We start from the raw sequence: 16565 nt of genomic DNA, 5'->3' as shown, positions 1-16565 counted from the left end.
TTATCCTAAAGGGTCACACTAACAACTTGATGCAAATGTATTATTTATAAGAATTTGATTCTTGGTAAATAAATATATAATCTTGTAATAAATTGGAAATTATTTATTTCATGGAAATGTTAATTTTCAATGCTAAGTATCAAAATATATCATAAGGTATGATTTATTATGTCATGTACATCTTTTTGGACCAAAATGGGGTTTTGTCTTATATGGATTTATATACTTGATAAGTTATAAAAATTAGAAGAGTTTTTATAGAAAAACTAGCTTCTTCTTTTTATAAAATATTCAATGAGACCATAAAGGGAAAAGAACACATGATTGCATTTATTTAATCATAAAGTCATGTTCTTAAACTTGTAGCCTTTTGTTGCTAGATGCATGGTGTATTAAAGCATCAAGACTCAATGGGTAAGGACTTGGATTAAGATGATTAAAAGGCTTGCATGTATCTCTTCTTTTACTAGTCAAAAACCACGAAAATTATGACTTCATATCTCTATATTCTCTCTAGTTTTTGTCTCTTAAAGTGTTAAGATCAAAGTAGGAAGAATTTGATATTTTACTTGGACTCTCCTTTAGAACAAAAGCTTTGTTTTGTTCTTAAAGGCTTAAGAGATTCTTTTATTACAATATGAAGACTAGCATCTTATCAAGTTGATTAATTGTTTGTGGATATCTCTAGAGACCTTCTACCTTGGAGCTTCAAAGTTCAAACCATCTTCATCAACTTTCTAATTGCCAAAGAGAACCAAAGTCTTCAAATGTTGTTTTACTTTCTTCTTCTTTGGTTATGTTTAATCTTTCCAGGTCTTTGCAAAATGATATTTGGTGGGTATAAAACTAGTTTTTTTGTTCAAAATTAAAATCTTTTGTTGCTATCTTTGTGTTTATGAAACAATTTTTAAATAAAAACTCAACATAATACATTTACTTTATTTTATACATGATGTTATTTTATTTTATAGATATTGTGTACAAACAGCACTAAACACTGATGACACTTTTTTGCTTATTTTGTTTCCGATTTTGGAAAACTTTCTAACCACTCGGTGATTACAATGTGAAGCCTAATCAAGTGTCAAACTCTTTATATATATATATATATATATATATATATATATATATATATATATATATATATATATATATATGTTAAAGTTTTTGGTATAAACTAATACCAATACCATACCAACCAATTTTTTTTTGTACAAATAAATTGGTGCCAAGTATATTTGGTATGGTATTAATACTCAAATTGTTCTGTCAATTATAGTTTGTAGGATACATAGTTTGAAAAAAAAACACTCGATAACGTACCAATTTCACGCCTAATAAAAAGAGAAACTCCACCCTCTAAATTGCTCATTTAAACTTACCTATAGCTTATTACGGGGCTAAATCATAGAGTACTATTTTGGATGTGTCCTTTTTGAAACCTAAACTTCCTTTAGAGCATTGGGTATGGGTCACACTCATACCCATCCACAACGTTGTCACATCACCAGCAACTCTTCATGACTTCTAGATGGGGGTGGTATTCCCTCCACGGCGTAGCAGGGCGGTATTTGTGGCGTTATGGAGGTGCCACATAGGCACCTCACGGCATTATGGTCCCGTATCGTATGCTCTTATGGAATATATCTAAGTTACCCCTTTATTTTTATTTACTCCCTTGGTTCATACTCATTTGTATCTAGTTCTTTTTAGTCCTATAGTTTCAAGAAATAACAACATATTTTTCCTTTTACCCTTTTGTATGAAATTTACAAATGTATTCAAATTCATCATTCCAATAACTTTGTTTATCCCACATATGTGTGTTGTTAACTAAAATCAGAATCCATTCCTCCCTATGATCCTAATTCGCCTAAAGTCATGTTTAGACGTTATACTTTGTAAAAATGAGCATATATATCTTGTCATTTGAATTTGACCTATTGGTTGTATAATATAATTCAATATAAGGTATATTTATCTGCATGGAGGCAGTAACATAAACAAACTAAAATACAAAATATATAAACATGGAAAAAGAAAAAGGAATAAAAAATCATGTAACACTCAAGCTTCAGGCGTATTTTCTTCTGTTGTTTGTTTGTTCATTCGGCTTCTTAGTTCTTCAAATGCCTTCATACTCTCTGAATCAAACCCTCCTGCAAACTGTAAAAACACAATAATTTTAGCAACACATATTATAAAATATCTGTATAAAAAATGATCGATTCTCAAATTTATTTTACCTGATGAACACGAAAAGCAAATCGCACACCCTGAAGCACCAAAAACTCTCTGTTTGGTTCTTTCTCGGGTCCATCCAACGCATCAAGTTCAGATGCAACCCGCTTCATGTATTTTCTAGCCAATTGCACAGACGAAAGCTTGATCTGAAAAAAAAAATGTTTTTTATTGTTTATTAATTAAAAAAAAGTTTTATTGAATTATAGTATTATACTAACAAACAAAAACAATACCTTGCCTACAACTCCGGAATCTTGTAACCAATTGATTGGAATCCCGAATTCTTTATATCTCGACATAGCCATGTCTCTTGTCCTTAGTAATGCATAAACACTGTTCTCCACTCTAAAAAAAAAAAGAAAAAAAAAATTGGATATTTTATAAAGAGTAGCTATGGTGATTATATTAAATTAAATCTTGATGTTAATAATGAAAAATAAAAAAGTGTTGAAACATACTTTTCTAGCAACTTGTACATTTTCTTCAAAGCGGGTTCACATGGGACACTTGGATCATCGACAAAATTAGAGACTTGTTTTTCGAGTTTCATTAGATCTTGATATTCAAAGGCTGCTTCTCTAAATGCGTCTGCTTTTCCTTCTGGCCAATCAAAATGCTTCAAGACTGCCCGTTCATCAACCTGACAAACAAATAGTAGATGATATTCAGTAAATTACATTTTTGGTCCTTGAATATTACTAAATGTTTCAGTTTTGGTCTCAGGAATTTTTCTTTTGTAATTTTGGTCCTTTTTCTTAATTTCTTAGACTAAAGTTAAAAAATCACTTATACTCAGGTACCAAAGTAATCATTTTACTTGGAATAAAGAGCAAAAACATTACTAGAATGTCAAATAAGGAAAAAAATTACAAAATAAAACTTCTTAAAACCAAAATTGCAAAAATGAATTACAACAAGGGACCAAAGTAGAAAATTACTTGGAACAGAGACCAAAAACATTTCATTTTTGGTAAAACTTTGAGGGTTTTTTTAACTTTTTTGGTGCTATTCTATTTAAAATAACTATATTTTGGACCAATATTGCAAAAATCAATTATACTCAGCTACCAAAGTAGTCACTTGAAAAAAAAAAAAAAAATTTGCCAAAGAAAAGGACAAAACTGCAAAAGCAGTTATACTTATGGAGTAAAATGGTCATTTTATTTTACTTGAAATAGAGGCTAAAGAAAACCTCAAAATAGAGCAAAATTTGCAAAAAAACGAAAACTTCTTGAACCAAAATATAAATTACTTTTAATAATGAGAAATTAAATATCCTCCTACTCTTTGTTCCTACATATCCTCCTACCCAATGAAATGATGACATGTCCTACTCTTTGTTCCTACATATCCTCCTACCCAATGAACTCCTACCCAATGAAATGATGACATGTGTAACATTTAATGTTCATTTAATGAAATTTAATGATATTTTAAAATACTAATATGACACATGTCATCATTTAAATGGGTAGGTGGATTAGTAGGATCAAAATGTAATTTCTCTTTAATTATGTAACAAATCTTAAAAAACATACCAAAAATGAGAGTTCTTCATCAAGCCAGTTCACGAAAGTCACCAAATCTTCTACATGTGTAAAAGAAGCAGCTCGGACTTCAGATGCAAGTGACTCGACAAAATCACCTTGAGTTTCCACGTCAGCTTTTACCTGAAAACAAAGACAGTGTCAATTAGTAATAATTATGCATAAACATAAGATTTAATGGGAGATTAGAATCTTGAAACGTACAGCTAACAGGAAAGTTGACCGGTTTTCAATCTCTCCGATCATGTTACTTCTTGCATCCGCTGTGTTTGATGCAGATGAAGATATGATTGACGTATCTTTTTTAGCTTCACGTTTCATCAAACTTTGGTAAAATTCAACCAACTCTGGAGCTCTATGAACTTTATCACCGCCACCGGCTCCTCTAGCTAGGGTTCCCGGTGGAGGAGGTGGGCGGGGTGGGCCGCCAGGTGGTGGCGGTGGTGGTGGAGCACCTGGTGGAGGAGGTGGAGGCGGAGGACCTCCACCTGCAGATACTGGATTAGCGGTGGTGGCAGGAGCGGCTCCGGTGCGTCTCGGAGGAGGACGTGGAGTTCTAGGCGGTCTCTTTTCAATATCGGCAAATGGAATCTTACTGACAGGTGGCATGCTCGTTGACTTTCCCATGGTTGACTGATCACCGGAAGTGACATCAGCAGAAGGAGAAATCACTGCTCTCTCTTTCACTTGAGCAAGTTTTGGCGGCAAACTCACTGATTTAGTACTGTAACTCGGTGGCTTGAAACTCGTAGTACTATCACCAAACCTAGCAGCTCTCGCTTGATCGGCTTTTTCCTTGATTTTCTTCTCGCGTTCTAATGCAAGCTTATGTCGATCTTTATACGCCGGATACTTCTCATCCAAAACGCCTTCAACCGATTTCGACATCAATTGAAACGATGATGCAACATTATTGGGGGTTTCTGGAGAATTAGCGGAATCCTGATCAGCTACACCGAAAGTAGTAATCGCGACTGATTCACCTGCGTTTCGTAACATCAAAGCTTCTAACGGACCTCTCGGTTTCTGACTAACGCTAACCCTAGGAGATCCACCGGTAAACGACCTTGCAGGTGAAGTGAGAGCGCTAGAATAATTCGAATCATCTTTCGATTTCCCCCATTTTTTAAGTTTTTGAATCAAGCTTGGCTTTTTACTGAAACTACTGTATCGACTCATGGAACTATCAATGGAAGCCGTATCGAAATCTTCGGATCCTGGAGATGATGGTTGAGAGAAGTTGCTTTCGAGATCTGTGTCGCCTCCTTGCCCGCGTTCTGATCCTGCGTACTCTAACATTAACTGTTTGGCTTTTTCTTGAGATCTAGGGCTTAAATTTTTGTTGAGATCGCGAGCTGATGTTTTTCCTGAAGGTGTTTCGTAGTTTCGAAGCTCGAATCGCAGACATGCGTTAACCCATCGGAGGTACACGAGTTCTTCAACTTCGCTGAATCTGTTCATTTGGAGTCCTTCGACTTGTTTCAACAGATCTTCATTTGTGTGTGCTAATTTGTTCACTTCCTCTTTCACCCTCGCCACCATTTCTGTCTGTAGCAGTAGCACCATGGGAATTACATTACTGAAAAGGCATTATGACATTCAACAAATTGACAACGTTTGTAAATTTTTGAGTTTTTTCTTCTTTCTTATTATTTTTTTAAAATTAAAATAAAAAATAAGAAAGAAGAAGAAAACATTACACTTTTGATCCCTAAATGTATATGAATTTTACAAGTTTTGTCCTAAAAAAATTATTCTTTAATTTGCAATCCTATTTACCTCGGTTGTGCTTGAAAGCACTGCAACTCTGGATTCAGCTGCATCGAGTTTAACAACCAATTGTCTTTTTTCATGTTGAAGCTCTCTGTTCTTCCTTTTAAGCTCAACAACTTCCACTTCTAATTCCTTCAAGCTTTTCAACTTTCTCTCAATATCAGTATCCTTCTTGAATGCATCTTGTTCTTTCGTTTGAAGAATTCCAACTTGTTGTTTCAATAACAACAATTGCCCTTTCGTTTGATTCGCCTCGAGTTGAAACTGCCTTTGAAGCTCCTTGATTTTATTCCTGGCTGCATCTAATTCCTTTTTATAATTAGCTCCATTAACGACTTCTTCTTGAAGCTTTTTTCTCTCGGTTTGTAACGAATTGATTGTAATGTTCAACATATCGATCTCGACTGTTTTGATTTTTAATTGTCTTTGTAATTCAACGATATCGGATTCCTGTTCCTTTAATCCGTAGTATTCGAGAAGTTCGCCTTCGAGTTTGACTTCTCGTTCTTCAAGCTCTTTGACTAAGTTCCGTAATCGTTCGAGTTCCTTTGCGTTGTTCGCCATTTCGATTTCGTATACACGCTCTTTCTCGGCTGTCGGAAACGGAATATCAATCTCGCCGGATAACAGATCTTCGAATTCAGGTAAGATGTCATCTTCAAAATCTGGAGTGTTTGATTGTGCATTGATTAAACCACTAATTAGTTTAACCTCTTCTTTTTCCTCTTCCTCTTCATTCTGTACAAAAAGTAAAATTAAAAATAAAACCCTAGGAACAGTCATCGAATAGGGACTGAAATTGGAATACGAAATTAAGAATAACTTCTGCAATAACACAAACCGTAATCTGTTTTTTATCTTCTTCTTCTTTTTTATTTTGTCCAGAAGTAGATTCATCGTTTCCTGAGCTCCAATTTCACCATTAGAGGCATTGAACAACATCAGTATCCATACAAAGCCATAGAAATTTGAAAAAAAATCGCCTCTTTTAATACAAAGAAACGAATTATGGAATTACCTGTTGACGGAGGACGTTTAACGTTGACCTGCTTAACTGCATAAGCTGCAATTGAAGCAGCAACAATGAACCCTAACCTGACAATCATGTAGGTGTCGTGAATATGAAATTACAAGATTGCCACTCATCTATTATAGATTATATCCCATGAAAATCCGATTTCAACCAGCATCCCATGACTCCATGGTCAACCATTCGTTCAAGTGAAAACCAGAAAACACAGAATCTGTGAAGAAGACTTACAATTAGAAGAAATTTTAGTTATAATCTCATAGATAACGAATTGGCAAATTTTGAGTATCAATATCGAACTAGAAACATGGAAGTATTGAAGTTTATGACAGGTAGAATCTCATCACATTTGTGTATACTAGGAGCTACACCCACCACAGATATCTAGTGGCCAAATTTTGTCTCGAAAGGATTGACATTCTTTGAAACCCATGAATTTTACAGATAGAAAACGACATCAGTGATTGTAAATTCAGATTAATATCCAGCTATCTTGCGAATATATATTTCAGGAAATTAGTTAAGAATTTAAGTGAGAACATACTTTTGTCCACTCATATTCTATAGTTCATGAACCTTCTTTTTCTTTGGGTACAATTAATGCTGTTATCTTGATATCCAAGTTTCAAAAACACCCACAAACAATAGTCGAATTCAAAATCAAAAATCAAATTATATTTTAATTTTTGTTTTTTAAGTGATGCTAGAAAAGTAGAAAGCACCACAAAAGGAAAATATAGATTTAAGAGTAAGGACTTAAATGGAGGAGGTGGGCCATGTTTACAAGACAAGTGCACAAATATGGTTTATTTCATTGTTGTGTTTAATGGAAAGATGGAAAAGGTAGGTTAACAAAAGAAAGGTAGAGATTGGCTTTGCTTTAATGGATTGATGCATATGGCCTATGTTAACCAAAGCCCATGAAAAAAGAGAGTAAAACAAAACCTTATCCCTGGCTTTTTATAAAACAGACGTTTGTGCCCGCAAATTGTCCCCTTTTTGGATCTTTCTGCCAATTAGCAAATAGCATATTAGGTGGGTTAATTGACTTGTATAAGACCAAAGGGCTTCTAGCCCAGCGGTACTGGATATTGCCCTCTTTCCTAGGGGTTGAGAGTTCAAGTTTCATTGCGGTACCGGACAGTGGCGGATGCCTTTAGGGGCTGGGGGAGGCCATGGCCCCCACCTTTTTGCTCCACTAAATATCACAATTTAATTTTGACATGTTTTGACTAGATATTATTATAAATATTTTGTACTAAAATCTTTATCAATGAGCTTCCAAATCAAGAAGGAGATACAATATTAATTTTCATTTAAATATACAATGTAAACCCTTTTATAAGTTAGATCATCAAGATGTGGGACAAAATAAAAATAAAAATTCTTTTTACCTACGCTAGTCTCATATATGATATTGAAGCAAAATTGGAGTTGAATACTTTTTTCTTTAAATAGGTATGTTCATATAATATATTTTTAATATATATCTGATGCCTTTGATAATCATTATGATAAATGAATAAAAACAATTAATTTTTCCATGGGTTTGTTTTTATAAGGTATGATTTTTTGTAAAGGCTTGTTTAGAAAGGAAAAGTTTTTTATTTGTTTTTTTATATGTGGTATGTACAAAACTAGTTCAAAAATATATTGAAACATCCAACTTAATATACTAATAAATCTATTATTATTTTGTAGTGAGTCGAATAATCAAGATCAATTAGACCTCTGAAACTTCTTTAGTACAATTAATACTGCCCGATGTAAATTTGGTATAAACATACATTAGAAAACAAAATTGTTCGGCGTAAAAGACTATAAAAACCTTGAATGCCTTTTATTGATATGATTAGAAGTGAATATGGTTTTGGCCCCCTCACTTCTATTGATCATGTTCCGCCCCTGGTATCGGGTGTTGCCCTCCTTCCTACAGGTTGAGGGTTCAAGTCCCATTGGAGACATAGGTGATATTAGTAGGTGGTGTGTGTGTATATATATATATATATATATATATATATATATATATATATATATATATATAGGTTTAGGTTCTATGGAAAACAAAAAACTCTAAAAAAAACCCTAAAAATCATAAAAATGCATAAAAAAATACTTAGAGATCACAAAACTTTTTTTTGAATTTTTTTTATAAAAAATCGCAGCATTTTATTAAAATTCGCTGAAAAAAAAATCAATTTTTTTTTATAAAAAAAAAGTTTTTTTTTCAAATTTTTTTTCAGCGAATTTCTTTAAAAACCTGCGATTTTTTCATAAAAAATGTCAAAAAAAAGTTTTGTGATCTCTAGGTATTTTTTTATGCATTTTTATGATTTTTGGGGTTTTTTTAGGGTTTTTTTGTTTTCCAAATAACCCTTCCCTATATATATATATATATATATATATATATATATATATATATATATATATATATATATATATATATATATATAGAGAGAGAGAGAGAGAGAGATAGGTTCAGGTATTTTAATTAAGTATTGTATTATTGTATGCATTATTGTGGACCAATCAAAATTTAATAGAAAAAACAATAATTAAATAAATCAATAAGGGTAACTAGGTAATTTGAGAAATAACTTCCGCAAATACTCCCTATAATTTTGCTAGTTACGTTGATTTTAACCTAATCCCTCTTTTATATACGGCAATGATCTGATCAATCGTTGTAGGATCAATTTTCATCATCGGTTGAAGACTCCTTCACGCCTTTCTCCTCTAATCAGTCGAAGACGCTGACGGTAAGGGAAACGAAGGAACAGGGCATGTCGACGGAGCTTCTGTGATAGTTGGTAAATTGTGAGGAGGTGCGGAGGGAAGAAGCATCGGGACAACACCGATCTAGGGGGCGTTCGATTGTTGTGTTTGACAGGAAGAAGAAAATACGAGAAAGAGAGGGGCAGACGCCCTTCTCCGGTGACTTCTTCCTACGAGAGCTCACAGGTGGCCAAAAAAAACCAACGGCCTCTTCACCGCCGACCCTCCATCTTGTAGCATGAATTGAACGCAGCCCACCCTTCTTCTTTGTGTTCTGATTGCAGGTGGGTGTAGCCAAAACAAACCGATGATCTACAATTAGATAGTTTAGATTCAAGATTATTTTCAAATATATGATAACATTAATCTAGGGATGAGCATATGGACCGGGGAACCGGCCGGAACCGGAACCCGATGGAACCGGTCGGGCCGGGACCGGGACGTTATTTTTGTGGATTTTTGGAACCGGGAACCGGTAGGAACCGGAACCGATATAACCGGAACCGGAAAAAACCGGTAGAACCGGCAAAAACCGGAACCGTATGATGCTATTTTTCGAGGACCGGTTCTAACATTTGAAGACACGACAAGAACCGGTAGGAACCGGGAACCGGTAGAACCGCCGGGCCGGTTCGGTTCTTGATTTTGGCCGAAGCCGGTTACCGGGTCGGGTCCGGTTCCGGCCGGTTCGGTCCTTTTGCTCATCCCTACATTAATCTGATTTTTTGAAGCTATACGATCTGAATTCAAAGAAACCAGTTCTCGTAGAGCGATTTGTATGTTCGGTCGATTCCAACAGGTTTGATCCGTCGTTTCCTTTCTTTAAATTAAATGAACGGTAAAAAGTAGTATCAAAGTTCATTAGGGTTTATTTGATTCCAAAAAGAAAAATCATTATTTGATACATAATTTTGATTAATTTGATCTCCTCTGTTTGGTAATTAGTCATTTTCCTTTTGCATAATATTAAAGCGATAGTTGAGAACTAAATATCAGACAAAACGATAATTGAGAAGACAATGTGGAGATCAATTTGTCCCATGGAGTATGAAAGTAATTGTTTAAAGGTGATTATTTTGACCACTGTAATTGTTTACATTTTACTTAATGCTTTTTAATTATTAAAAGCTTTTTATCATATTCTATTATGTTATGATAATGTCGTGCAAGACTATCCATTGTGCGGGTTCCTAGAAAGACATTGAAATAGATGAATTTGATGTTTTATTTTAATATGTTCAATTTGAAAATGTTTGCAGGCTTTGAAAAAACGAGGCTTATGAGGTAATTCCAATTTGTTTGGCTGCATTTTATGAATTGATTCATATTTCAATCTTTTTTTTTCTGATTTAACACTTCATTTATGTGGACAGCGCAGGATCTTGACAATGTTGAATTCTGAAAAGGTATCAAGTATGTTTATATAGATGATTCAATGGATGATATTGGTGAGATTCCAATTCTACTGGAATGGAATCACGAATTCCAATTCTGTTGGAATGGAATCACGAATTCTAATTCTGTTGGAATCACAGAAGTTGATGCTTGAAGAACGGACCACAAAATTGAAACGGACCACATTATTCTTTTAGAATGTATTAGTCGTTGTTAGATTTTGATGTTTTCTTTCCCGTTTTGAAAGTTTTTTAGTTTTATTCTTTAACAATAAATGTAATTCTTAACAATTGTTACCCGTATTCTATAAGAAATAATGTATTTTTTGTTTTTATTCTTCAATTTATTGTTCAAGAATTTGTTATTCTACAAGAAGTTTTTAAATTCATGATCAAGAAATAGGTTCAGGAATATTTTTATTATTTATGGTTCAATAATATTTTTATTTTTTGAGTGATAATTAAATAAATAAACATATTCTGTCAGAATGTCCGAATTAAAATAGTTATAATTCGTAAAATCGGATTTTTAAAATTAATAGAATCTATGATCCCTTTAAATATGTAATTTTCCTTTATTAAATCTATATTAATTGACTAAAATACCCTTGTAATTAAATTAGATGATATTTTTCAATTACATTTAATTCAATAATATATATTAATCACTTTCTTAAAATAAGTAAAATTGATTGGCCCACAGTTATGCATACAATAACACAATAATTACTTTGAATAGAATAACATAGGCCTATATATATATATATATATATATATATATATATATATATATATATATATATATATATATATATATACTCATTTAGGCTCATGAGCCTACTAATTGAAGCTCGACACAAGCTTGTTTAATAAACGAGCCTCATATTTAGGCCCGAACTCGATTCGGGCTTGTTTAATTCGATCTCGAGTCGAACTTTTAACGAGTCGATCATGAGTAGCTAACGAGTCGATCCTGAGTAGCTCAGCTGACTTACACCCCTAGTATTGGGTGTTACCCTCCCTCTTAGAGGTTGAAGGTTCAAGTCTCATTGGAGACATAGGTGGTATTAGGAGTAATTTATGAGTAGTGTAGATTTTTCGTTCTAAAAAAATAAAAATTAAAAAAAAATAAAAAAAACTTATACCCCTAGTGTGTAAGGTGTCAACTTAGACCGAAACCGATTAGAACCACAATAGTCGGTGATAATAGTGTGCTTTAAAAAATGAGTTTAAAAAATAACGGTGCATCAAAAAAAATATGGCCTAATGTGTATATAAAATATAGGTTGTTATCCAGTTATCCTCCCAAATTATTTAATTGGGTGACACACAAGGTTAGAGCCTTTAAAGTGGTGTATTATTGGGATAATCACAAAATATCAAAATGGTACGGTTCAATTAACAAAATTGCCATGTTTTTTACTCTTACCCAAAATGACTACCAATTTCATAATTTCTCTTGATGTGACCATGTTTTTTACTCTTTACCCAAAATGACTACCAATTTCATAAATCATATAGTTTGTAATATACGGTCTATTTCACAATATATGTTTGTATATGCCAATATATTTTTTTTTTAAATTCTAAATTTTGTTTAAAATACTATTCAGATTCACAATTCACAACTCACAAAGAAAAAAATTGCGAAATCGATGATCATATTATGTAATGCGTCAAAAGGTTATTATCATGTTAAATGTAAGGGTGAACATGGTATAGTATCACGTCTTTTTTTTTTCTCAGTGTCGTACGAAATATATTTTGTACACAAATTTAGCTATTAGTGTCGTATCAACTATATTTGGTATCAACTTGTTTGGTTGATGTTTAATGGTAATTGTGTACACACATAGAGAGAAGTTGAATACAAAATATAAGACATTGGCTATAATGACAATCTTGCTAAATGATTCGAAACTTCCTCAATATTTAATAAACTTGGATTTCGTAAAAGTTGCAACCCTCTTCAAAATAAAATCTTCTATAAGCATCGTGTGTGTATTAAAAATAAATCGGTTGGTATGAAGTGGTCTAGAAAACAAAACTATGTGGTTCACTATTTAAGTGAAACCGATAGAAACCATATGAGCTCTAGAAATCTTGATTTTTATATATACTTTTTTGCCAAAAACAATAAGGTATGTTTTATAAAATATTTAAGGTAGGTTTTAATTATTTTTATGTAACATCCGTTTTCAAGATTGTCAATTTGAGGAATTCAAGTAAGAAGGTTTTGGGGAAAAACCTTTAGTTGCGGCACGAGTATTGAAGTATAGCATCGCGAACCACGTCATAAGTCACGATGCGACCATGGTGAGGGTCGCAACGCAGAGCCACATCCAACCTAAACCCTAATCTCGGGCCTTAAGCCCTATATAATGACACTAACTTCTAGGGGTTCCCCTATTGCTCAATCTCTAACCCCAAAAACGCTTAACCTCTAAAAACCTAGCCTTTTTTGCCTTCTTTCCTTGTGTTTGGTGCCTTAGAGAGAGATTGAAAAGTTGGTTGTTATTTTGTGTCAAGAGAAGCAAACTTCATAGATTTTCTACCTTCTTGTGGCCTCTTCGAGCTCTATAAGTGTCTTATGCTTTTTGGATGATTAATGATAGATCTAGTATTTTTGTTGGTTTTTGGTCCCTTTTATCATGATTTCTATGGAGTTTGGAGAACTCTGTGTCCAAAGATGGTTTTGGTTGATGTTCTAGACCCTTTGTGTTGTTTTGAAGGCATTTTTTACTTCTCTTTTTACCTATGTTGTAACGTCTGGTTTCTGGTACGCTTTTATTCATAAATTATTCATTTTATTAGAGCTACTCGACGAATTGGAAGCCCCAGACTCGTCGAGTAGAAACGAGTTTTGGACGCGGGTTTTAAGCTATCTACTCGACGAGTCGAGAGCCCTCAACTCGGCGAGTTGGTCTGCCTAAGGGAAACCCTAATTTCGGGGTTTTGCACCCTATTTAAGCATCTTAATCCCCACCTTTTGGCCTCATTTCCAGCCTCCAAGTCCCAAACCCTAATCCACGAAACCCTAAAGCATTTTGTAAGTGTGTGAGCCATTCTTGAGTAACCTTTGTGTGTTCTTGAAGTTTGAAGAAGAAGAAGGAGCTAGAGGGTTCAAGGAGAAGATAGTAGATCCAGAGACTTCCTTCCATCCTCTTCATTTTCTGGTAATCAAAGCTTGGCTATTAGTTTATTAGATCTTCTTACTTCCATTTTATGAGGGTTTTGGTTCAAGAATCTTGATCTTTGGGATTTGGACGTCCCAAGTGGCTTACCTTTCAGATTTGGGGTCTAAAAGGGGTTCCATGGCATAAAGGTGCAAACTTTATGACCATGGAAGCCCTATGCAAGCCTAAAGACGTTGTTATGGCCTTTTAAGCCCCAAAAGGCCATGCATTAAAGTAAAGTCTGAGACTTTACGTATTCAAGTGGAGTCTAAGGTCTAGATTTGTGCTAGAATGGTTTAGTTTGGAGTATTATGGCTTTTGGGACCAAGATCCATGTTCTAGAGAGCTAGGGTTTGAGCTTAACTCTTTGGGAAGGACTAATAGTGGGTAAAGTTGGAAACTTTACCCTTAAAAAGGCATTTCCAGTATGTAGATAGAGTATGGAGTTGGGATCTGAAGAGTAGGGGCTTAATCCTTTAAGTTGACCCAAACAGACTAAGGAACTCAACGAGTCCATAGAGGGACTCGACGAGTTGATGACGTTCTGTCCCGATTTTGTACAAGGTAGAACTCGGTGAGTCTGCTAAGGGACTCGACAAGTTGGATCGCGATTTCTGGATTTCTGGATTATAGGACTCAGCGAGTCAGGGGGATGACTCAACGAGTTGAGTCAACTCGGATGGTTGACTTTGACTTTGACCAAACCGTTGACTTTGACCAGGGGTAAAATGATTATTTTACGCTAAGGAGGATTATTAGGTTTTGACTAAGGGTTATTGTGATATAAATAGTCGAGGAGTCGTTGGAGCAGCCATCGTAGATTCCTCACTCGAGATTTCAGCAGTCAGCTTTGCGAGATGAGTCCTCTTCCAGTAGGAACGGGTCTAAGGCACCAATGCCGGCCGTTTATGTATGTTAGCAATGTCGGGGTTAGCCTGATGTAGTTATATGTTTCCGGACTTCGGTCCGATGCTGGGGCAAGCCCGAGGAATGTTTGTATGCTTGATCTCTTCGTGATTCTTTCATGTGTGTTTATGTGTTCTGGGCATCGGTCCGATGTCGGGGCAAGCCCGAGGAATGTTTAGCTTATATGTTATGTTTATGTATACCGGGCTTCGGTCCGATGTTGGGGCAAACCCGAGGAATGTCTATATGTTTATGTTATGTGTTAATGTTATATGCTTGTTGATTTGATATATGTATACCGGACTTAGGTCCGATGTCGGGCAGGGCCCGATACCGGACTTCGGTCCGATGCTGGGCGGGGCCCGATGTAGCGGGCAAGGCCCAATGTATGTTATTATGTGATTATGTGTATGGTATGTGGTAGTTTGGGGATACTCACTAAGCTTCGTGTTTACAGTTTTCAGTTTTGGTTTCAGGTACTTCCGCTTGTAAGGGGAAGAGCTTAGGATGACTGCACAACTTTCAGAATGGGATGTTTAGACTCTGACATTTTGAGACATGATTTTTATACAACATTTTATTATGATGATTGAGACACATAACTTATGATTTTATTGGGATGTTTGATGAATTATGATTCACTTAAATGACTTTTAAAACGAAATTTTTGGACCGTATTTTTGGGATGTTTCACATGCAAGAAAGTGTTAGCTTTTTGGACCATTTTAACCTAGGGTTTAAGTTATAACTTGTTTGAGACTTATGATTGGATTGTCACACCCCCAAACCGGAACGGCGGAAACGTTCGGGGGCGGAGGACGTCATATTAAGTATCACAACACATGCATCATAGTAATCAAAGTAACAACAACCATCGTATTGATAATATAATATTTACATTATATTCAAAACATTACTTAAAATACATTAAAAGTACAACAAAAGTTAAGACGTAAAACTCCGTCTTCACAGCGCCTGAGAGAGAGTACCTGTCTACTAACGATCCTGAGAATACAAGTGGTTTGGAAAAAAAACGTCAACATTAAAGTTGGTGAGTTCATAAGTATTTTTGTTATAAAAAGTATACTATTGGTTCTTTAGAAAAGTTCGTCGGTTCCTGTGACAACCCGAAAATTTCTACCTTGTAAGTCACTTCAATCAATCAAAAGTCAGGCTTGTTTCTATTACCTTTTACCCTTGTTAAGGGTCTGTTTAAGAGTTTCACATGGGCCTTACCCTAAAGCCCATCTAAATATTATAGTCCAAATGCTTGTTCTTGGATGGCCCATCACTAGCCCAATCACCAAAGTCCAATAGAAAGGCCCAACTCAAGGCCCAACAAAAATTAGGGTTTTCACATAAAATAACGATTAAGGTTAAGTGTTTCTTACTTAAACCATTAAGGAATTAATCCATTAAGTCCATCACTCTACTTGATAAATCATATGGTGTGATCGGGTGTAATTCATAATTCAATTCCAATGGCCCGAACACGAGTCTCGATAAGTCCAAAATTAGGGTTTTATAAACCCTAATTATGGATTCCAACCCAATCGCATTCCAATTAGTCCATTTATTAAGTTTTTAGGTTGATTAATTATTAATTAAGTTGGGCACCACCCACTACTGCCTCGGGTAGTGGTGGTCAATGGCGGCCCACGGCGGCAGCCACCACCTCACGGTGGTGGTGACGGATTTCCTTAATTATTCCGATCAAAAT

General features: G+C 34.8%; 1 protein-coding gene and 1 long non-coding RNA gene across 3 annotated transcripts; one reads left to right on the top strand and one right to left on the bottom strand.

Annotated features, from left to right (window-relative positions):
• Window positions 1-1922: 1922 nt before the first annotated feature.
• On the bottom strand, window positions 1923-6968 carry CHUP1 (Hydroxyproline-rich glycoprotein family protein). Its single transcript, XM_079068017.1, has 9 exons — window positions 6583-6968; window positions 6406-6467; window positions 5571-6302; window positions 3996-5339; window positions 3783-3914; window positions 2703-2884; window positions 2478-2589; window positions 2247-2390; window positions 1923-2166 (listed from the first exon to the last, which is right to left on the bottom strand). The coding sequence occupies exons 1-9, from the start codon at window positions 6668-6670 to the stop codon at window positions 2068-2070; spliced, it is 2895 nt and encodes a 964-aa protein (XP_078924143.1). The 5' UTR covers window positions 6671-6968; the 3' UTR covers window positions 1923-2067.
• A 2155-nt stretch (window positions 6969-9123) lies between these two features.
• Window positions 9124-11098, top strand: LOC145133999 (uncharacterized). 2 transcript variants are annotated; one of them, XR_013718861.1, is made up of 2 exons: window positions 9124-10653; window positions 10748-11098. It is a non-coding gene; the product is annotated as an uncharacterized LOC145133999 (long non-coding RNA). The 2 variants fall into 2 exon arrangements; XR_013718860.1 differs by having other exon boundaries at window positions 10743-11098.
• Window positions 11099-16565: the final 5467 nt, after the last annotated feature.

This window comes from Lactuca virosa, chromosome 8 (genome assembly GCF_052849685.1).
Source record: "Lactuca virosa cultivar CGN04683 chromosome 8, Lactuca_virosa_CGN04683_v6, whole genome shotgun sequence".
NCBI classification, from domain to species: domain Eukaryota; kingdom Viridiplantae; phylum Streptophyta; class Magnoliopsida; order Asterales; family Asteraceae; genus Lactuca; species Lactuca virosa.
The sequence above is the reverse complement of the archived record's forward strand: the minus strand, read 5'-3'. Positions and strand labels throughout refer to the sequence as shown.